The 23522-nt window shown below is 35.2% G+C and overlaps 1 protein-coding gene across 3 annotated transcripts in view; it reads left to right on the top strand.

Annotated features, from left to right (window-relative positions):
- STXBP3 (syntaxin binding protein 3) overlaps positions 1 to 23490 on the top strand; it is a 23888-nt gene extending 398 nt beyond the window's left edge. For 2 of the 3 annotated variants that reach the window (XM_085299054.1, XM_085299057.1), the window contains exons 2-20: positions 2919 to 2968; positions 3508 to 3589; positions 5827 to 5903; positions 6522 to 6600; positions 8841 to 8941; positions 10865 to 11019; positions 11848 to 11938; positions 12834 to 12958; positions 14513 to 14617; positions 15112 to 15169; positions 15398 to 15463; positions 16184 to 16264; positions 17119 to 17257; positions 17845 to 17951; positions 18472 to 18570; positions 19445 to 19530; positions 20831 to 20979; positions 22557 to 22651; positions 22751 to 23490. In XM_085299054.1, coding sequence (XP_085155180.1) covers positions 2919 to 2968; positions 3508 to 3589; positions 5827 to 5903; positions 6522 to 6600; positions 8841 to 8941; positions 10865 to 11019; positions 11848 to 11938; positions 12834 to 12958; positions 14513 to 14617; positions 15112 to 15169; positions 15398 to 15463; positions 16184 to 16264; positions 17119 to 17257; positions 17845 to 17951; positions 18472 to 18570; positions 19445 to 19530; positions 20831 to 20979; positions 22557 to 22651; positions 22751 to 22768 — 1763 coding nt within the window. In that variant the 3' untranslated portion in view covers positions 22769 to 23490. The remainder of the gene's footprint in view (positions 1 to 2918; positions 2969 to 3507; positions 3590 to 5826; positions 5904 to 6521; positions 6601 to 8840; positions 8942 to 10864; positions 11020 to 11847; positions 11939 to 12833; positions 12959 to 14512; positions 14618 to 15111; positions 15170 to 15397; positions 15464 to 16183; positions 16265 to 17118; positions 17258 to 17844; positions 17952 to 18471; positions 18571 to 19444; positions 19531 to 20830; positions 20980 to 22556; positions 22652 to 22750) is intronic. The other variant, XM_085299056.1, reaches the window with a different exon arrangement.
- The last annotated feature ends 32 nt before the right edge of the window (positions 23491 to 23522 follow it).

Genomic DNA, 23522 nt, shown 5'->3' with positions numbered 1-23522 from the left:
CCAGTGGGGAGGCGCGGTGCTGGGCGCGGGGAGCAGGCGCGGAAATGGCTACCGCAGCCCGGGCGCGCCGCCACCCGCCCTCTGGCTCGGCCAAGCGCTGGTTGTTCAGGGGGCGGTAGCGTCTGCGGGCGAGGTTAAAAGGTAAACCCGGTGCTGTTGCGTCTGTGCTTGTGGCTCCGTAAATAAGGTTATACCCACAGGAAGTGCTGTCCTGACATACTTGCTACAGCTCTAAACTCTGTTCTAGACCTGTATAATAAGGTTCTAGTCTAGACATACGCATCTACCTAGACATATCTATCTGTGTAAAACATTTTGTTCGTTTTTTATGCATTTCTGTAACTTTTCCAAAATATTTGTATGTAGGGAAAGTTCTTGATTTAGTACTTTCCTAAGGGAGTATATCATAAATGCATAATTTTCTCTGCCAGTGTGGATTTTTTTTCTTCTTTCCAACCAGACAGGAGTTTAGCTCTCTGATGTTGTCAGAACTGYGTTTGGTTCTCTTACTTCTCGATCCCATTAAATGAAACAAGGAAAATGCCTTAAGTTAATTGGAATATATTTGGAGAAACCAGATGTAGAAAAAGTAGTTAGGATGCATAGTCCATGTGAAGCTTGTTTGAAATACACAGTAAATGACAGCATAGACAAGAAAAGCGCACTATTTGTACCTGGGTTTATGGTTGTTTTTGGTGTGTTTAAAATGCCGGCAAGGGACAAGTGGGATGATTTTGAAGACCTGTAAGCCAATGTAATTGCCTTGGACAAGTAGGTCAGTTAGGTTTGATAAAGTTTTTCCAGGTTGAGGGGAAAAATAAATAGTAGATGGAATATCAATGGGTCAAGGTTCAACAAGGGTACTGATAGCTTGGAATAAATTTTTTTCTTCTTGATGAGAGTGAGAGTGTGTGTGTGTTTTTTTTTTTTTTTTTTGATTAAGGAAACGGAGTTCAAGACATGACTGGATTATGCATTTACATGTTTTGGGACAGTATTGTAGGGAAAAATATATTGTATTTGAGCATTTTGGACAAGGCGCTCAGGAATTCAGATACATAGAATTCTCTGCATAATGCTAAAGACTATGTCATTGATAAAGTGTTCTCAGAAAATAAGATCAACTAACTTTTATAAGATTAAATTCATTTGTTCTTATACCTTATGTGCAGTCCTAGAAGAATGTAAATAACAAATAAGAGGTAAAAAATGGAGAGAAAATCTGTGCCTACGTTGCACACTGGATTCAAGCATTAACAACCAATGCGTTTTGGCAACAACTAGAGAGGAAGAAATGCTCTGAAATTTCAGGTGTAGAGAATATATCCAAAGGAGTTGCAGGAGTCCATACATCAGACTAAGTATACCTGGCACTTGTAGAAAACTGTAGCTGTATATTACAGGAAAGATGTTGAATTGGAAGCAACCCAGGGGGCAATTTTGAGGAATTACAGTGGAATTTGGGGGTTGTGTAAGCAGAAGAAATTTCAGGAGAGCTAACTTTGTGTTATGTTTGTAGCAGCATAGACTAAATATACCAAGTTGTATTCCTCTTGGAATGTGCACGTCTTACTTGTAGACCAGCGTTTTTCATCAGTTTTTATCTAAAGAGGAATGTTTTTAATTTGCTGTGGTGGATGTCAGTACTGTGAAAAAATAAGTAGTGTGTTGGAAAGCTGAAGTACTCTGTTCTGCTTTCATAAAAATGCTGCTTATGTTAGTGAGAAAAATCGGTGTAGGACATCTTTGTAAAATCATGAGATGCATGAGGTGTGATTTCTTGAGAGTGCTGCACACTGTTCACTGTTAGAGTTGGAAATTAAATGAAAGCTGGATGAGCAGAGAGGTTACTCGGCTAGAAGAAACTACTGGCCTCTGAGATGCTGGGAGTTGGGGGTTGAGATAGATGATGTGATAGTGTCATGCCAAAGGGACATAAATAGCTATGTTAGTGTTTGCAATACTGAAGAAACAGGTGTATTTTTGTATGTGCACTGACTATCCTGGAACTTGTTGTAGTTCTTTCACTTGGTAGTAATCACAGAAGGATGTGTGCTGAACTTGCCAGTTTATATTTTAGATGGCTGTTTCCATTATTGTCATATTTTCATTTTGCAGGGGAAGGAATAGTTACCAGCTGTACCTGAAGTTCTGCCCTCTTGAAAAAAAGAGAATAGGATAGTCGGACCTCTTTGTTTTTACATGTGTAAAACATTAGTGTGTCAGTTTCCAAATTTTTCCAACTTTAATTTATATGTACTGCTACTTTTATCAAATATGCATTTGATTGATGATCCCGCTCCTGAAAGCTTAATTTCCCAGTGCTGGTAATCTCTAGAAGCTATGGGTCTTAACTAGATGCTGTCTGTTGTTGCTGAATGCTGTACAAGCTTATTAATTGTCGTTTCTCCCAAAGTGGCCGTAGCAGGAAAGGATAACATATGTTTAATTTAAGATAYTTTGTTTTCTAAAAGAACTGTGTTATTTTTCTAGGATTCCAGAAGAAACCTAAGAAAATACTAGATCCTTGAAGTTTGCATGTTTTTAGAATAGGTCTGACTGTTTGTGAATGTGTTAGTCTAACTGCATTTTCTTAAATAATAGCTTAAATTTTTGAATATTAGCAGTCCATTTAGTGGAACACTTCACTTAATAGAAAATAATTTAAATATTTACAGGCTTATAGTTACTTAGGCTGATTTTTATGGAGACTTCTAATACTAGTACAAATGAAAAATTCAGCTACATCCCTCTGAAACAGAGAGGGACAGTTTGTGGTGAGGATTTTGCAGAGGCRCGTGTCGGTTTGTATCCTCCGTACTTAGCTCTTCATAAATAAGCAGCATCTAAATGGGTAACCTCCTGGGGTTTTTTAGCAAAAAAAAAATTTGTTTCCTCTAATCTGTTTCTTCTCACAGAGCTAAAATCATCAATATTTGATGACTGCAAGAAAGAGGAAGAATGGAAGGTACAACTTTGTTATATTTTGTTTCTTTTGTAAGAGTTTTGGGGTCACTGAAGCAGGAAGACTATCACTTAGACCTTATCACTTGCCGAGTCTGAATAAGTAGGCTCTCTCAGTTGAAAGAGATGATCACCTCCTAAAATTGTGTCAGAAGTGGGGCATGAGAAGAGCTGCTTAAGCTGTAAGACAGTTTTGGGATAAGAACAAAGAAATTTAAGCAGGCCATGGGATAAACGTAGGCAAGAATTCAAATTTCTCTCAAAGTGAAATTTTTGAAATAACTTCTAGTAGGAATAGTGGCACAAGCTACATATTTGATATGGATTCTCTCTTGAAATTCTGTATGCTGGGAGTTGTCTTCTGATGCTAACTGGGGTTAATTTCTTGCTGTAAAGTTGCTATATGCACACGAGAAAGAGATACAGAGTAATAAAGTGGATTTCAGCTTCAAATTTTCATGGCAAGTTGTTAAAGAAATGGCATGGTTTTGTTATAACTGATTATTTTATCTAACTACTTCTTGATTTGATTTTCATATTTAGATAATTGTTTTAGATGATTACACTACTAAATTACTGTCACTATGCTGTAAAATGACTGAYTTGCTGGAAGAGGGTATCACAGGTAAGCATAACCTTTTTTTTAATATATAAACAGATTACAGTAGTCTGAAAAGAAAAAGGGAAAGAATGAAATGAGTAGACTTGCAAGAAGTCTTCTTAATTTGGTTGATGAAGACAAGTAAGCACGTACTATCTGACTGGCAGACTTTCTGGTTTATATAATAATTAGCCAGTTGTAATTTTTTGAATGGAAATGTAATGGAAATTTTTGATTTCAAAAATTTGCCTATTTGGAAGCTATGAAATATTTTTCTGTCTTTYTTATTGCTTAAGATTGCTGTGAGCTTTGATGGTAAGGTCTAGAAGTTATAAATTGAGAATATTATCTGTCACAGAGTGAATTTCTTAAGGATGTTTTCTGTCAGTTGAAGTTAAAACAGTAGCTTTGCAAACTTTAACGCATACAAGAAAAGGCAAAATGCTGTCTGTGTTTTTTCCTAATCTGTTCTGTAAATCAGTAATATCTGCTGCTTTGAATGCATTTCTGCCCCTGAAAAGTAGAATTAGGGGATGAGGGTATGAAAAATTAAGTATTGAAGACAGAACAAAAACAGGAGAGACACAGAAGGCAAATTAATGAGGCATGTTTGCAGGCAAGGGGTGTGATGCAGAATCAAGAATTCAAATTTGAGTTCTAGGTTGCTTAGAAATATTAGAAATACTGTAGAAATACTTAGCCTCTTTGCAAAATGAGCTGTCCATTTAAAAAAGTTAAAAATTATATTGATGATTACTTTAAAATAAAAGCATAAACTATGTAAACAGAAATCACACTGTTARTTTCTCAAATAGTTTGAGAGCAGTTTCTAATAGATTTTCTTCTCTCTCTCATTTATTGCAGTTTTTCTTGCGTTGCTTGAGATACTTAATGTTGGCCACTGTTGAAAGTGAAAAACAGGTGGCTTTGTGATAGAGTTCAGTTACTTAGTATGCCTGAAGAAGACTTCATTTCTCTGTGTATTTTATAATATTTTTCCTCCATTAAATGTTTTTTTCTTTATTCCTTCTGTACAGTTTCAAAAACCAGATGTTTTTCTTACCATAAAACACTCTTCTGAAGTTTATTTTATGATTAGTTTTTCTGTAATGTTTAGTATATCATCCTGTCAAACTTACTTTTGAAATTGAAATAAGTATGTGAAATGTAAATAATCTAATTTTTTAATTAGCTTTAGGTTTAGATTTTTAGAAATATTTCTATAAGCGAGCATATTTTAGAATTAGTTATTTTTTCGTAAAAGTAGCAAGATTGCTTAAGGGCTTGCATGACTAGATCCTGAATTTATAATCTGAAACTATGAAGTTACTTTCCTTCAATACTGTTTTACTTTTTTTTTTTTTTTGTCCTTTCACATATTTAGTGTAATATGGTTCTTTTGGAAGAGTAATAGCACAGCTATATGTATATCATTTTTAGAATATATATTTAATCATAGTAAGTACTTCTTATCCTCTGTGAGAAACTTTCAGTAAGCATGTATTCTGTTCATCAGTATGGAACCTTTCATTTTTAGTGAACACAGTATTGAAAAGAACCAGTCTGTCCACATCCAAATGTCTGATATTTTCTGCTTATTATCCTTGTGTCCTCCCCCCAAAAATTACTGAGCAATGTGAATTCCTTTGCATTATCAGTCRAGTGTTCTGTAACACAGATCCCCAGAATGCTTGTGTAATGACTCTATTAAAGATAGGAACAGAATTGAGTGAAACTGTTGATCTGTTGAAAATGGCAAATCTGTGCATGCAATTATGTTGAAGCAGAATAACTGTACAGGAAATGGCCAAACAAAGAACGGAGGTGGCTAGAGGCCAAACTGTTGCCCTGAATAGTTTCATTCCCCCTCTACTTCAATATGCTGCAAAAAGAAGGTTCTTGTCAAGGTGATTCTCTTGCAGTGTTTTTCATGCTGAGGCCCCATATTTTGGTYCATTGGTTGTTCTACTGCTTTTTGCTGGGCAAAACTCTATAGAATAASTCGAAAAATTTGGTCCTAAAATTCAGTCAACCCAAGAGTGGAGGGTCAAGAAGACCTACGGTAACTTGTCTGTATGTAGAATAATAATTAAAAACATCAGGGCTCTCTAGGCAAAAGATAGAAATGAAATAATGTTAATCAAGATGTCTAAAAAAATTAGCAGCCAGGATCTATCACTGTATGCTAAAATATGTACAATGCTTTTCTTGCAGATGCACAAAGCTCTTAATATCAAAATGTAATATTTCTTGCTTTGTAGTTGTGGAGAACATATATAAAAACCGAGAGCCGGTCCCACACATGAAAGCAATTTATTTCATAACTCCAACCAAAAAGGTTAGTATTTTTAAGAAAGTGCATKAAAATCATTCAAACTGAAAAAAGTCTGATTTTTAAGTATTTATATACTCCCTACTACAATGCAGTATTTAATTTTTTCATTATGTAGCACTCTTCTGTGTGATACTTATTCTTCTGTAAGCCAAAAGGTGATGCATTATTACTATTACGTATTGCCAGCGTACACCTTTTAATCATTGGAAGCACTGTTTCATTGCTTGTGTAGTGAAAAGCTTAATGAAAGGATGATGTAATACATCATAAAATAGAAAATTAGGTTACTGCTACTTCCTCGTAATTCTTGACTGAAATCTCATCACTTTTGTGGGGAGAAAATGATGCAAGTATTGTGCATGTCCTACAGTGACCTTGGCAGAGGTGTATTATTGACCTTCTGCAATTGTCTATTATTCTTGGTCTGGATTTATACGTTTTCTGTATCAATGGTTGTGTGTGGTTGTGTGTGGTGGGTAGTTTACTTTGTTGTTGTTGCTGATTTGCAGTATTCCTGAGCTGGGCTGGGTGATTAAAATGAGAGTTGAGGAGGAGAAGAGAAGCTTATCTGGTGCATTAGGAAAGGCAAAACACTTTAATGATATTTTTCTCCTCTTTAAGTCTGTAGATGGACTTATTGATGACTTCATCAGTAAATCATCTCGCAGATACAAAGCAGCATATGTCTACTTCACTGACTGTAAGTCTTTGTGTTACAGTTTGCTGCCTCTGTGTATCTTGTCTCACTTCTTAGAATTAAGTGCATGAATGTTTTGTTCTTCAGAGAGACTTAAGTCATTAACCATATTACAGGACTGCTTAAGTACCAGAAGTTTCTCATCGTGCTGTGTGACAATGATCAGTTCTTTCACGTTTACAGAACAGTGGTGATCTTCCACTTCCTAGGCTAGCCCAGTTTTGTTTTAAAAATATCCCTGTTAYTTCATGTGTCTGAGAGTACAGAGGAAGGCAATTTAAGTAAAACGATGCATCTCGTATAAACAAAATTCTATGCAAAAATATAAATGCAACTTGCATTCCAGCAGGAACAATGTTTTGTAATTGGTTATTTCATGTAGTTGCTTCAAACTTGTGATCCAGCCTTTTTTTCATTACCTAGAATAAGAGTATGGTGCCTACATAGTTTGTGAATGATATCAGTCATAGTGCATGAATGATATAAATTGCAAAGCAGAGACAATCACTGTAAATGGGGGTTAATTTGACTGCATGTTCCATTGCTGTAAAGTCAGCATGACTCAAGTGGCATGAGGAGGGGGAAAAATAATCGATATCACTGAAAGCAGAGACTGAGTTGTGGCAGTACTGAGGGTTTCTGTTTGTTTGTTTTGTTTGTTTGTTTTGTTTGTTTTGTTTGTTTGTTTTGTTTGTTTGTTTTGTTTGTTTGTTTATTTGTTTGTTTGTTTGTTTTTTGCCTTTGTGTATGGTGCACATCCCCTATTCAGGAATTTTGTTAGTTCAAACTTTTTTTTTTTTTAAAGCAACAACAAAACATACAATCCCCCCCGCCAAGTGCAGTTCTTCAGTTAAGAAGTTTTGTTACCCTAAATCCAAACCATGTTTTACTTTTTTACTTGTGGTTTATTGTAATATATTGTAATAAGATACTGTTTACACAAATAGCAACTTAAAGAATAAAAGGAAGTGAAAATTTTCAGTAGTATTCCTTTAACCTAAGGGTGTTGATAGATTTCTCTTGTTAGGTTTGCACTTCCGAACCGCTTAATGCACATCAGAAGGAACCTCCTTTCTCCCTTCTCCACTGGCACGCCCCCCCCCCCTTTTTTTCCCCACCCAGAGCATTTTTGGGAAGACTAATCTTAGTGTGCCTAAAGCCACCCTTGTGAGTCTGCTTCTGATAAATTTATTGGAACTGATTGGAACTTGGTAAGGCTTGGTAATGTTTTAGCTCTAGTGTAAACTTGAATCACTTTCAGATTTTCAGAATCTTTTTTTTTTTCCCCAACAATTTCGATTTTCCAGCCTTTTTTTTTTCTTGTTACACTCCAAATTACAAACTTCATGTTGCCTCCTCTCTTAAAGCAGTTGTCAAATCGGTATCAGAAGCTCTCGGTTTCTTGTTTAATTTGATGTTGATGCAGCAGTTCTTGGTACTCCTGAAAAACATTTCAATCTTGTTGCGAGTGTGCAAGCTTCCTGTTCACCAAAACCTTTTTTTGTTGAGAGGGGGCAGAGAGACATCTTTGACTGTCATTTCCAGGTCTATKTAATATTCGTATAATTCAAATATTTCTTAAATTCAGTTTCTAGAGTGGGATCCAATATAGCCTTTAAGTGTAGTGGAACATATTTTAGAGATCTGTAAAGTTCTATATTTCACTCCATTTTGGTTTTTGGTCTATTCCTTGGTCTATTTCCTTTAAATTTTTTTTTTTTTGTAGCTTGGGAAGTGTTTTCTCTCTCCAGTATGAAAAGAAGGAATATAAATCTTTGCTGTTATTTGCAAAATCAGTGTCCTTTGTTGCTGCAGATCTCTGTTAAGTATTCTACAACATCACTTGAAAAAAGCTAAGGAAAAAAGTACTAGGGATGCTTTTCTTTTTTTCTTTTTTTTTAAAGTCTCAAACTCAGTAAAATGGTTATGCTTTCTCTTTCATTTCAGRCAACTTGTTTTATGTTACTGTTAATTGACTCTAAATTCAAAATCCTTTCTGTGTCCTGAAAGGAAAGGAGAAATGAATGATGTGGGAAAGTGGGAAACATGTCATAAGAGGTACAAGATCAGAATCTCAAGCTACAGAGGAGTCCTATTTTGAAAGTACAAATGCAAAAAATTCTGACAGCTCATTTTTGGAAACCAAAAGTTTTTATAAGAGGCTTCTGTGCTGTAATTTTGTGAGTTAAGTAATAGTTGTAGTACACACAAATGATTTATAGCTTAGAATCTTTTTTTCCTAGCTTGTCCTGACAATCTTTTCAACAAAATGAAGTCTGCCTGCTCAAAATCAATAAGGAGATGCAAAGAAATTAGCATTTCCTTCTTCCCATATGAGTCTCGGGTAAGTTTCATTCTTTATCTTGACTGCAGAAAATAGCTTATAGTTCTATTTCCATGTGGTGTTGACTTGCTAGAAAACAGTTTTAAAAGGTAGTGTTTCTTGTTTGTTTGTTTCTTCCCTTACAAATTCTATGTGAGGCATATTACCACTTTGGCAATTTTTTGGTGCTTGCCAGTGTTTTTCAGATAAAAACAATCAGTCTTGTACTCAAAGATTTACTCTTGGTATTTGACCTCTTTGCAAGGCTTGGAGTGAGTAGCTGGGCAGAACCCTTCCTAGCAAAGAGATTAGAGATGCTTGTCTTCAGTAAGCAGTTATTAGTTTGTCAAAATAACAGTACTTCCATATAAGCAATAAGAAATACAATAACAAAAACAATGTGGCTTGGTGCATAGGAATAAATAGAATTCGAGAACTAACTAGTCAATGAAAATTAAATAGAGAGCAAGTAGTTTAAGGGAGCTGAAGGAGAAAATAAAAAACAAACCATCCAGACAACAACAAAAACAGCTTATTTTTTCTGAATAAAAAAAAATCAGAAAACCACCAAAGATTAAGCRATGGGTATTGTGTTGAGAGATCATCATCAATTTGCTCATGCGCTTCATCAGGTACATCATGCACAGTGATACCTGCTAATACAGTGAAGCCCTAAAGCCCTGTCGGCTACCGGGAGTTGAAGAGCTAACTGTGAATGACTGTTTTATTTTCCCACATAAGGGTTTTTTCTCGCTTTATTTTTCTTTAAACCTTATGAACACACCAAGTGCTAGCACTACTACATGTATTAAGTAGTAAGTGAATATAGGAGAGGTCACTTCCGTCTCTGATTTATTGTGATGCAGCTTTCTAGTTTGAGGACTTGCTTCCTTTTATCGTAAAGTTTTTTTATTATTTAGATTGAAAAGCAGTAAGAGAAGAATTAGAACTTTTTTCTTTTGTATTGAGTTTCCCAAGTCTTTCTTCAAACGATTCCAGGGTGTCCTGCTGAAATTACCCTAAAGAAAAAGCTCCTGTGCTTCCTTTTCCAAATAAAACATATAAAAACTTTATCCTCATTGTCTAGAGGCTTTATCTTGAGAACAGAAACTGAAACCCCTTTTCTGATGTTGAAAGTAGGCAGTACTCTTTCCTTGTTTCTAATTTAGTTTTCTGGCTTCAGTATTTTGGATTGTGAGAACATTTTGAGAGCTTAGTGAAGGAACAGAGAACACCCCCCAGATTTAAGTTCCTCTGTCCTACTTTTTSAGCTGATGGGGTAAATAATCAGACTGAAATTGGTCAAGGTCCAAGTAGTTATCTACTCTAAAGAAAGTAGCATCTTTATCTGGATGGAAAATTCTTCTCTGGCTGWGCTGTAGAAAAGCTATTTACTGATGACAAGATGTTTTCACATTTGCATTCTATTTACTAAACTAGCAAAATAATTCTGTGTGATATTAGACATCTTTTGATAAAAACTTAATACACTTAAGAGTTCAAACTATTAGAGGTCAAGTCTTCATTTAACAAGCACATACAATATGTCAGATTAGATTTTAAACAGATGATCTCGCTTGATACTTTCTATAATCATACTCGCATTGCACTGTGTGGTTTTGTACCAGACACTGGAGGTATTCAGCTCTGTCTGTCTGAGGTTGATCCATCTACACAGACAGTTAGCAGTTTGAAGTATATAGTAGCTTATGTAGAGGAGTGGAGGAGAGTAATACAGAAAAGGAGCAGGAGAACATGAAATTGATGTCAACAGAGTAGAGAAAGCTTTTTAAAAAAAGCGGGCAACAGTAGCAAAGTTGCATGTTTTAATGTACAATTTTTTATTACAGTGTGTAGTTTTAAAGTGTTAACAATCTGTCTTACATAAGATATTTTAGAAATCTACAATCTAAGCCATCTTTTTCTTGGTTGTGCTTTACATAGGTATTTACTCTCAATGTCCCGGATGCCTTTTACCGCTGTTATAGTCCAATTTTGGAAAAGACTAAGGATAAAGATTCTGTAATGGAAGTTATGGCTGAACAAATTGTTACATTATGTGCCACTTTAGAAGAGAATCCAGGAGTACGATATAAAAGGTGAGACAAAAGTAGTTTTGTATTAGTGTAGTTACCTTCATTTTTAGAATTAGTGGGACTTCCTATATTGCATGGTAATAGCTTGAGACTGTAGAATTGTTTCTTTTACTGTGGTTTGTTTTTAATCTACAYTTTTAAATAGAATAATATGAAACTGCAACCTGTAGACAAAGCAGGAGGTTTTCTRTTTGCGTGTATCCATAACCAGTGCTTCGCATGCACTGTTTGTGAGGCTTTTCTTTGGGTTATGTTCTGGTGYGTCCCATCTGCTACGGGCACTGCCATGATTAAGCCACAGTCTCATCTGTATCTGTGAATGAAGGATCACTTTGCACATCCTTCACCTGAAAATCTTGAGRGTTGTAGATATTGTTAAAGGTGATGTGCAGTCCATTTGTAAGGTTGGGCTTTGTATAAAATGTAAGTCCAAATGGCTGCAGCTGTCCTCTTAAGTGTGACCATTGGTAGAGTAGTTGGTGGCAATGATGAGCTTCTTAAACAGTAGCCTCATGAAAAAGGGCTCTTGACTAGGTGGTGGTCCTAGGTTTAAGTGCATGTCCTCCACCTCTGAGTGAGAATTTTGCATCTTGGGCCATGTGCCAGCTAATTTGTCTTTTGGCTGAAGCTGTTCTTACTGTCTGAAATACCTGAAGTATTCAAAGAGTGGAATCATAATTTATTTGAGAGTAAAAATATATTGGAAATACTTAGACTGGAGTTCAGAAACTGCTTGAGCAACAAGAGGATCAATTTAGGAAGTTTTAAAGGCAGCATTTTAGTTTGTGATTAAGAAATAGAACTAACTTTTTTTGCGTTTTTGTCCCTCAGCAAACCATTGGATAATGCTAGCAAACTTGCACAGCTTGTTGAAAATGGTCTTGAAAACTACTATAAAACTGATGAGACAAGCCAAATAAAGGTAGAAGTTGAATTCATATTTGCTTAGTTGTTGTGAGTGTAGATTCTTTGAGTATATTTTGACAACAGGTTCTGCAGAACCAGTTTTTATTTATTGTTAAGCAAAGGTAGGTAGTTGGCCTTCAGCTGTTTTTGTGTATAAAGGTAATTTGAAGGAGGCAGTAACTGGTACAGAATATCTATATTAAAACAAATATAATTCCTATGTGAGATATTGAACAAACTAATTTGTACTTGAAAAAGATACTTTACTAATGTAGAGGATGATGCAGACCTGAAGAAAAGTGTGTAACTTTTGCTTTAAGACCACCTTTCTTTGGGCTTTGTGTAAAAGGAACTTCCCTGCAGAATTGTGAAGCCTTCTATTAAGGGATTTATTCTCCCCAAGCAGAAGTATGGGGTAAACTGTTCTGACTCAGTAATGTTTCACTTTTCCAAGGAAATTAATGTAACTGAAGTTACCACTACTCTACTAAACCTTAAAATGCCACTTCGGCTCAATGTTTGCAAATCATAGTGCAGAACTCATTCTGTACTGTAATATGGTGTAGAGGATGCACTCTGAAATACAAACATAGTACATATTTGAGAATGGGTAATGGATGGCCTTTTTAGTGTTATTTTCTAATTTTAAAATTGTTCTGTTGATGTTAGTGGGTGTATTGCAACAGGCCTAACAGTATTCCCTTAAAATGACTTTAGAAGCATTGTGTTCTGATTATTGTATAAAGAAAATGTTATTCCTACTTTTCTTGATAAACATTTTAGTTAGCAAAATTCCTTAAGCAAGAGGGTAGGTTTAAAAATAGTGTGGAGTATTGTAATTTACTACAGATTTAGTATGTGTTAACTGTGTACTGTGCAACTTAACTTTTCATTTATCTGATGTTTTTTAGGCCAAAACCCATTCTCAACTACTAATAATTGATCGTGGCTTTGACCCAATATCGACTGTACTTCATGAGCTCACTTTCCAGGCAATGGCGTATGATCTGCTACCAATTGAAAATGATACTTACAAGCAAGTTGTTATTTATTTTGTTGTTGTTAATATAAACACTTTATTTGATTATAAAAGCTATGGAATAGTTAGTGACCGTACCAAAGGTGGTGGATATATATTTTTTTTTTTTTAAGTTCTCATACTGTATAGGGGTGGCTTCAGTTATTTTAATCTTTCATCTTGGTTTTTATACTTTTCTTTATGTTAACTTTCTCATTTAGTTGAGAGTAGGTAGGATCCAAATAGCATTTCTGCTAAACTTGATTCTGACAAATCACAGAGTTTCTTGATTTCTGCTTAAGTAAATCTTTTTTTTTTTCTTTTTAACGAAGTGTTTTGTATTAGACTTCAAGCAAAGCCTTGCTAGTGCACATTCAGAGTCTCAACTTTTTCCTGTTCGTATTTTCAACCTTTTTGGCTTAGCCAGATAAACAAGATGACCAGTAATAGAATTATCATCATGGAGGAAAAGCTCAAAACTGTTTCTCAGGAATGCTCACTTCTATAACTCCACTCATCTCATCTGTGTGGTTGTTTAGCGATGTATGTTTCTGTTCAAAAACTATATTTAGATAAAACGTTAATTTTATGTGCATCACACAAACATTAGCACATTTAGATCAGAGTGGTGTCCTTTTGCTGTCGGATTGTTCTGACAGCAAAGATTCAAAGATTTTGGTAAGAATTTGCTTTTTGATAACCCACTGCAGCAAATGATACTATGAGACCTAATTGTCTCATTATTCAGTTAAATGAAAAGGAATGTCTTTGTTCTTTGTCAAAACTAGTGACCTGAGTGTTCTAATATAATATGTAGAATACCGTGAATCTGAAATTTGCTGGCTCCAAAAATGTGGTAGTGTGTGTTTCATAAGGAGAGCCATGATCTGACTTTCAAAACTAATCTTGTAATTTTTTTCTCATATCTTTCTGCATTCTGGCTGCATACACTATCTGTGAGTTCTTGTAATAGTAATGTGCTATGATTGTTGTAATATAGTTTTATTTCTGTTTGTAGAGGAGTAATAGCTGGTCTGTAATTCTGTGTAGCATGTTACTTATATTTGTGAAGTAACTTGTCTTAGGCTTTTCTGTGGGTGAATGGGACTTTATTTTCCTGMTGAGTTACAGAATGTTTTATAGTAGACAGAAGGCTGCATTTTGCAAGCTGTATGTGTTTTGCTTTGCACAGAATTTGCATTTGAAGCCAAAGAGAATTTTACAGTAGAAACTGAAGAGAAAAGGAGTTGCATGTGAACATATGATTAAAATTCTGGTTACTATTGGTTTAGAATTTCCCAAAGCAATTGTCCAAAGAATGATCCTAAAAATCTTTTTTTCCTGTATATTTGAAAATGTAGACTGTATAAGGAATAATCCGTAATATGTAAATTATTTTGTTTATCAGGCAATATTTGATTTGTAAGTTAAAGCCTATGTCCATTACTGCTATTACCATGTATAATGGCAAACATACATGGTAATACCCTAATACCATTAGTATATAACGATTAGTTCTCTCTAACAAGTTATTAGAAAGAAAAAAATTGTCTGAATTTTTTATTTTTGAAGATACAAAACAGATGGATCTACTGGAAAGGAAAAGGAGGCAATTCTGGAGGAAGATGATGAGCTCTGGGTACAGATTCGACACAAACATATTGCAGATGTGATAGAGTATGTGAATAAATTAAAGTATTAAGAAAATGCAAATTATGAAAGTTTTTGTGAGGGGATGTTTGACAAACTGTTGAGAAGRCAGGAGTACACATAGTATTGGAGATGGTTTGTATAGGCTAGATCCTGTTGAGTAACCAATGCCGGCAAGAAAACATACTTTCAAAAATATAGTATTCACAGAGAGACAACTTTGCTTGTGAAAAATTTATAATTAGAGGTATTTCTTAGGAAATATTTTTACGTCTTCTGAATTCAGTGATTATTTTGTGGAAAGTATTGGCAAGTTATTGCCTCAGTTGACATTATGCAAATATCGTTAAACAAACAGAATACTTCAGTTTATTTTGTCAAAAAGCATACGTTCCTCTGAAGATGAAACCTCTCTGAAGCTTTTGCTTTTATTAAGAGTCTCTGTTGCTCAGCTCTTTTTAAGATTTAAGAACTGTGATGCTGTTGCATTTGATTACTTTCCTTTGTTTCTTTTTCTGCAGGGAAATACCAAAACTTCTGAAAGAAATTTCATCAAAAAGAAAAGCAACAGAAGGAAAAGTAAGGTGTTTAAGTCATTAGGAAAAACAACGCTACGTTACTTTAACTGTGTTTGTAGTGGGTCAGATCTGTGTAGTTCATGGACCTACTACAGCAGCTGAAGTTTATCTGAATGATAGTGTTCGGAAAATGGCAAGCTCCAAAAGAAAAGGAAATGAAGATGTTGGATATGAAAAAGAAAGGGGGGGGGGGAACCAACCTGTTTCAACTTGTGTCATTCCCTCACAGTTAACACTATCGGGTCTGGCCCAGTTAATGAAAAAGATGCCACACTTCCGTAAGCAGATTACTAGGGTAAGGTACTGTTTTGTAAATACTACTTAGCTGTAAATCATCTCTACACTGTAATTTCGYGCGGGGTGTTGCTGAAGTCTAGATTTATTCTATCACTTCCTTTTGAGCACACTGTATAACTTTTCTCAAAATGAGTATGTTTACCTACTGTAGCAAGAAACACATTTATTTCTAGGTCTTTCATTTTTAGTAGTTATTAAATGYTTATTTCTTTTAATATTTTGTTCACTTTGAGGATTATAGATACAAAAATAGTTGTTGGGGTTTTTTTATTATCATTATTTTGAGGCTTCCATGTTTTGGCTCTCATGTATTTTGGTATTCCAGAGTGATATCAGCTGGAAGCCAATCATTTTGCATTGCTTTATCATTAAGTTGGTACCTTTGTACAAGCCAAGCCAACTGTTTCTCTTTGCAAGATCTATTTCAAGCGGTGTAAAGTTCTAAAATATTCTTACTGCTAGACTTGAAATTCACTTCCTTCCTCTGACTGCCTAAATGCTAATCTTTAGGTGAGGAGTGAAACACAGAAAATGCATGATGGCACTGAAGGATAGTAGAAAGATTTTTATTTCTAAAAAATTATTTTAAACTGATAAAATTGATTGCTTTGTACGTACGCTGTGACATGCAGAAATAATAAGCAAAATATTCATCATGTGATTATGTGAGTGGTGTTTTGTTTGTTTTTTTTTTTTTTTTTTTTTTTTNGTCTCCTAGCAAGTTGTTCACCTTAACATAGCAGAAGATTGCATGAGCAAGTTCAAACCTAATGTAGAAAGGCTTTGCAAAACTGAACAGGTATGTTGAAAAAAATACTACAAATTTGATTTTGTTTGCAGGAACAGATATATTTTTAATTAACAAATTAGGGTGTCTGTCTCTCTCATTTTGGGATAGTAGTACTATAAATGAGGTGTTCGAGTGCTGTTTTTCACCTTTGAATTCGACTGATTTGTATTAAGATCATCTTTGTGTTTTTGGCTTTCAAATCTCCTATGAAGTTSCCTTGCTGTGTTCTTCAGAGGGAAGCCCTTTTAGCATGTCTGGGAAAAGCACCTGTTAGGAGAGGCAGTACAGTTGTACTACTAACTTCAGGTGAAAACTATAAATTGGTATTAATATGAATTCTAGGAAACTTGATAGGAGATTAGAATATTTTTAAATCCATATTTCAGAATATTTAAGAGTATAGATTATTGTTTTTCTTTTGGGAAGTTTGTTTTTATTGTGGAAGTCTGGATTGARACTAAGAGATGAAATAAGAGACAGCTGTTGTCAAAATTCGTTTTGTGCTGTAGTTGCTTATATTTAAGCTGTTGGCAAGATCCCTGTTATGCAGATACRCTTCTGATAGTTTGTTTAATTAATGAGGAAAGTTGATCTGTTTAGCAGATCTACATTCTGGGAACTTTTCTAACTTTCAGAGCAAAATGTTTCAAATTATTTTTAAATGTTTAAAAGTTTTATAGCATTATTATAATGCTGTCACTATTGAAACAATTATGTTGAAGGCATTTGGAACTGAGTTTAAATCCACGCAGCTTGATTCTTTAAGTAAACTTACTGTTTCAGAAAAACACATTTCAGAACACRAAGCAGTACTTTTTTTTAATGATTACTTACTAAAACCATTCCCTTTGTTTTTAATTTAGGACTTGGCTCTTGGAACTGATGCAGAAGGTCAGAAAGTAAAAGACCCAATGAGAGTCCTCTTTCCAGTTCTGCTCAACAAAAGTCATGACAATCATGATAAAATTAGAGCAATTCTCCTGTATATCTTTAGCACAAATGGTATGATAAACCACATTGTTTTTTGAAGTGGTATGGGTTTAAATTCAAGTTACAGGATAGCACATGACATTTGCAGTGAAGTCAAGCACCTGTGTCAGAGTTGATGGCTAAGTTTAAAAGAAAYACTGTCCAGCTTCTCTTTTCTCAGATTGGAGTTAGATACTATTGATAAAGATAAGAGATCCATATCCTGTTGTAGCATCATCCCTGCACTGGGGATCTATACAACAGCTTTAGTTTTCTTCTTTTCCACATAATGCCAAAGCTGATAAAAGGGACTCCATATCCATTGCAACCTGAAAATGAAGTCAATACAAAAGAATTTGTACTAATGGAGGAGGAAATAAAAGACAAWTTGGGCCTAAGGAATGAATAACAATACTAGACTCAATTCCCAAAAATGAGACCTTATTTTTTAAACTAAAATAACATATTTATGCTAAAGTTAAAGGAGTAGAAAATGGCCAATTAAAAGAAAATCTTAGACATAATAGTAACAGTGTAGAATATGAGATAAGTAATTAGTTTTATTGACAAAGTCACAATGTAACTGAATGGTTGTTGTTGTTGTTACTATTTCTTCAAAGGAACTACCCAGGAGAACTTGGACAAGCTGATCCAGAATGTACAAATAGAAAGTGACAGTGACATGATAAGAAACTGGGAGTACCTTGGTGTTCCTGTTCTCTCTTCAGTAAGAAATACTGTGGTGTTTTTTGTGGTGGTCGGTCGATTGGTCTCTCTCTCTCTCTGCCTTTTTTTTTTTNTTTTTTTTTTTTTTTTTTTTTAAAAAACTTTCCTACCATCCAAGTACTTGTCTACAGCTCTTTCAGTAACTTAGTGGTATGGTCCGGATCTTATTTTTGCAAATAGAAAATTGCTAGAAATTCTTGTTTTTTGTGATGTTTATTAMATTCGTTAAACAATTAACATGAATAATTTTCAAAGTAGTATAACTATAATGCTTCCTCTAAAATCATCAAATACTGACTTGAGCTATTGGCTTTTGGAAAGTGCCTACTTCTTCAGTTCCTTGTCTCTGAAATGTGTATTTCTGCTGTATCTTGAATTCTACAGGTGATCATACCTTAATATGATTAATTATTTCTTTATTTCTTTATGCTTTCCCTCTACCTCCTCTCCTCAAATTGGAAACCAGTACATGTACASTGTTTAATACAGCTCTTTTTTTAAAAAAAAAAAAATCTTTTCAGACTGCTTCTCAGCAATGTAAACAGCCCAGAAGAGATCGTTCTTCAGAAGAAACTTTTCAGCTTTCTAGGTGGACACCTGTTATGAAAGACATTATGGAGGTAAATTTGAGGAACTAGTTAATATATTTCTACATGGTACCCACAAATTAACAGTTGTATTASATCTTTTGAAATTCCTTAATACTTGGGTTACTTTTATTAAATAGTTCTCTTCAATAAAAGTATCGCTTTTAGACTGTTCATAACATAGAAAAATAGACTGCCTGGTGATGTTCTTTACTGGAAGTTGTTTTAAAGTTGAACAAACTGAAGTGAAAGCAAGAAGCTTRAAATACCTGTCCTGTGGTTTTGGTGCGTGTTTTTTTTTTTGTTGTTGTTGTTTTATAAGCTGTAATAGGTTTCTGTAATTTAAATGTTAAATGTATATAAACTGTAGACGGGAAGAAGCTGGAAAGCTTTACTCAGCAGAAGTATAGTTACTCTGTTCTTTAACCTCTTCCTAAGCAACATTCAGTGACTGATGTCTGACAGAATAGTGGGCTACTGGATCTTTAGTCTGACCCTGTGCAATCCTTTGTGGGTTCTTGGTGTCTTTAATTGACTGAGTGAGTCTTAAGGGAACCCTGGCTTCTCTTACAGAGTCCTGTGGAGAAATGAAGTAGCTTACTTTAGTTATAGACCAAAAGCTACTGCTGAAATCCGATCTATTAAATCAGTATTATTCTTTGAAGGAAAGCACACGTTTTCAATTCCGTAGGATGTAGGAAAGCCGCATAACAATTTTTAGCATTATGTGATCTAGCATTGTGCTATGTAGCAGCACTGGTTTTTGGGAAGCTACTTACATTAAGTTATTCCAAGAAATTACTTACTGGCATTAAATTTCAGTTAGGCATCTTTACTGGGATTTAAGACTTTGATAGATTTTAGGTCTACACAACTGCTTAAAATCAATATTTGTTTTGCCCCTCAGGATGCTATAGAAAACAAATTAGATTCAAAAGAATGGCCTTATTGTTCCCAGTGTCCTCCTACCTGGAATGGGTCAGGAGCAGTGAGGTAAACTGTTTAATTCCTTGAAAAATATTTTACCCTTTCTTAGTATGTTTTTCTCCTAAACATTCTAAATGTATGTTCTTAATGTGGTAGTCGTCATTTTTGAGGATGAGTTCAGTAAGTTAGGTTCAACTTCCGTAGGTTCTCTCATTACTTAGTGAATATGGTCCTGTTAGAAACCTGACCTCTGATATCAAGGAATGGTTTAGAGGAGCCCAGAAGTGTTGGAGATCATAAAATGAATTCTCTGCTAATGAATGTGAAATCATATGTTCTTTGTACCTGTAGATGTACTGAGCAGCGCTGACAGGTAATTTTCTTTTTCTTAATCTTATGAAAATGTACTGTCTTCTCCTTCCCTCTTAACCCCATTAGGTGCTGGACCTTGTAGCCAGTATCTGCCAAGCTATCAGAGGTTTACTGCATTCTGTAGTGTTTAATGATGACACAGCTGGAAGCAGACAATAAAATGTTCCTACTGCAGAAAGACTGCAATACGCACTCACTACACTAGTCAGATGGTAGAATTCATGAGGAGGGAGGTGTTCTATATATCTTAAATGCAGAGGATGCTGAATTGGAATTTGTATATTACCAAGCAGAAGAGCAATCAGTGCTAAACATTCACAGCCATCAGTTCTGTTACTTTCAGTGCTAAAAACAAACAAACACARAAAACCTGTTGGTGTGTAATTCTTTTCCTGGCTATATGTTACAGTAATCAATGCAAGGAAGCACTAAGGCAAGTCAGTGTACATTGTGACAAGGGCTTTGTGTTGTAGGCATGCAAAACTTGGGAATTTTTTAGGCCCTTTAGTAAAGGGGTGGTTTCATCTGAATCTGCAGTTACTATTAGTAAAATTACCATGTRTGTTAGAGATAGCAAATATTAAGGACTTTATTTTTCTGTTCCTAGTTGTCTGAATCCTATTTGATAAAAGTCAAGTATTTCGTAGAGATTCTGTTCATGTTAAGGGACTGGAAAAACTAAGACATGGTGGTTGTCTGCCTCTCATGAACCTCTCATGAAAAATGTCACTTGAATTGGTGGCGTGCAGAATTAAGGTACTCCTATGGAATCCTTTGTGGTGAGCTGTCTGCACAACAAAGTTCTTGTTTTGTGTTTGTTTTACCCCTTGGGATAACTCAGTAGTTTGTGTGATGTGCTACTTGTTTTCTTTATAATTCTTTAAACTAGCAATTTGTTACCATACAATTTATAATTTTTTTGACTAAAATTATAATCTGTGAAATGCATGACAGAAATCGTTACAGACATGTCATCTTGTGAAACATTTTACAGTGCTCGCCAGAAACCCAAAGCTAGTTACCATGATGAGCGAAAAAGTAGTGCAAGACTGATTATATTTGTGATTGGAGGCATTACATACTCTGAGATGCGCAGTGCTTATGAAGTTTCTCAAGCCTACAAGTCTTGTGAAGTTATCATTGGTAAGCCAGTCTTGGGAAAAGGGGAGGATGTGGCAATTTACTTGAAAATACAGTGTGTAGTGTAAAGATGGTACACCATACAGTGTACCTCAATCCACTTTGCAACATCTTGTAGTTCTTGTTATTTCTTTAGACTTGCACAGCAAACACTATGTTTAATAGCTTTTGCCTTGAAAACTGTAGTGATTGCTCCAATTTTGTTAGGATTCAGCAGTAGGCTTATAAATGCAGAATTATGAGATGAAGTAGTAATTTCTCAGTAATACTTCAGAGAGTTAGCCTTTGTGCCAGCAGCTGCTGTGTTCCAAATAATCGTTTTCTGTAACGATGTTTAAATTTAGATGCTAAAACATAGCATGCTTGAGATACATTTTGGTATATGATACATCAAAACAGAATTCGAAGATACAGAGCCTTACCAGAGACCTGTATCCATCTTCAGTGACAGCTGGAGTCCAGGTGTTGGGGTCATCTAAAGCATCCTAAATTGCTTGAGGTGCATGTCTTTTGGCAACTATATTGAGTCTTGAGTGACAAAAATGATTAAAACTGTCTAGTATTGCTTAAAAACCCCAACAGTAAAAAACAACAACTCTTTATAGCCACAGCAACCTTGATTCTGATACCCAGAATGGTGGGTTTGGGTGTTGAGTTTTGTTTTTTGGGGGGCTAGCAGTTGGTTCTGTTATTGTTGTGGTCTGTTTAACGCTCGTCCTACACATAGCTTATCTGAGCCCTAATGGAAAGACAGGGCAACAGCAATGTAGTTTGATTAGATTTTCTTCATCTGAGACTTGCTGACAAAACCATAATCAGTGAAGGTTGTTCTTTTGTTGTAGTATCTGGCAGTACCTCAGTACCATGTTCCGTTTTCTTTAGAAATGATCCCTCTAGTTGAGGGAAAGCAATAACTGCCAAATTTCCATGCTGTTTAGAGGCAGATGAAAAATTTCCCCTATTACCAATTCAGAATTTGAAGAATTGTCTATCCAGGTTAAGAGACCCTGCTAAAGTTCAAACTCTGACTGCCCTAATCTTACAGAGTGAAGATCTCATTTATAATTAAGGGCGATCCTTTTAGGGAGAAGTTAAAATGACTCCCTGTGAGAACAGGAGAAGTAGTAATTGCACAGGCCCAAAAGATACTAAGGATTTTCTTTGCAGCTCTGGATTTGGGATATGTTGCAAATTTTTCAAATTAATGTTAATTGGTAAAAGCCAGTTCTCTGAATTTGACGCTCCTATGGAGACATATTCCTTATGATAAACTTTAATCCCAGTGGTGTCATGTTTCTAGCATAAAGCCTGTCATTAATTTGCATTTCCACAGAAAGGGCAGATTTCTTACAAGCCAGGACAACTACATAGAATGAGAACACTGCAAATTCAAGCCTGTGCTTCAAAGAAGGCAGAGCAGGGTCTTGAGACTCGTGTCCAAGCTAAGGGCTGTAATTGTTGGTCTTTGCCGTTCACTCCTTTTTTCTCCTATCTCTTCTTCTCCCCTCTCCCCTGCTCCCAGACTATTGAGAGCCTTATTTTCATTCTGTGTAGAGGGGAAAAAACTTTTATTTTTCCAGATGTCCCCAGTGGGTGGAAGAGGGACTCTGCCTTCCTACTCCTGACACTTCCAACTTTCAAACCTCTCAAAACATTATCCTTTTCCATTTTCCAGGTACAATAAAATTCATTGGCATGTAACTTTTGATTCTTAAGAGGGAATGTCTGCAAATCATAAGTATTAATTGTATGTCTGAAATTGTTCTACTCACAGGTTCTACTCATCTTTTGACACCTAAAAGACTACTGGATGAAGTAAAGAGCCTTAGTAAGCCAAAGGATATGGTCTGCACTAAGGATGAATAGAAAAGGTGATGTTTATAATGTATTTGGAAAAGGCAAGGAGTATGTACATATTCTTACAGATTTGACTTTTCCAGATACTGTACTGGGGCACTATGTGGGTTTGACTGATTAAGTGTCATTTTATAACTTAAATTTGCTGCTTTTTGGGGAAGTATAAGGCAGAGAGAAGAAAAACCACTTGTGGTTTTTAGGTTGTGTTTTGTGTAGGCTGTGTTACACTGTAAAGTGCTTTTTGGAAAAGGGCACATTCATCCTTAACAAACTATGCTAAGATTTGTGACCATGATTGTATATATATTCTATTAATTCTTTGAGAACTCTGAAAGCTTTATATAACTGGAGAGTTTATTTCTTAAAAAATGATTGAAATAAAAATGGTCTAGGTCCTTAGGTGGAGGCTTCAGAAAAAAGTTCGTAAATATAATTGTATGGTAAAATGATTTCACACAAGTGCAGTGGCTCTGACTGTAACACTTTCTATAAAATGATTCACTTAAATGTATGTCATCTTGTGACAAATCAWGAAATGTAACATTTTACATGCCTAAAAGATCAGAAGAAGGGGTTTCAGATGGTGGTGGGTAAGATAGAAAGTTAATCGTGGAAGTACTAAGCAGTTCTAATTTCAATAAATAACTTATAAGAAAATGCTGTCAGTTTTGTGCACTGAAGTATACTTA

The sequence above is a fragment of the Rhea americana genome, unplaced genomic scaffold (assembly GCF_003343005.1).
Source record: "Rhea americana isolate MKP2758 unplaced genomic scaffold, rheAme1 scaffold_144, whole genome shotgun sequence".
Classification (NCBI taxonomy): Eukaryota; Metazoa; Chordata; class Aves; order Rheiformes; family Rheidae; genus Rhea; species Rhea americana.
The sequence above is the reverse complement of the archived record's forward strand: the minus strand, read 5'-3'. Positions and strand labels throughout refer to the sequence as shown.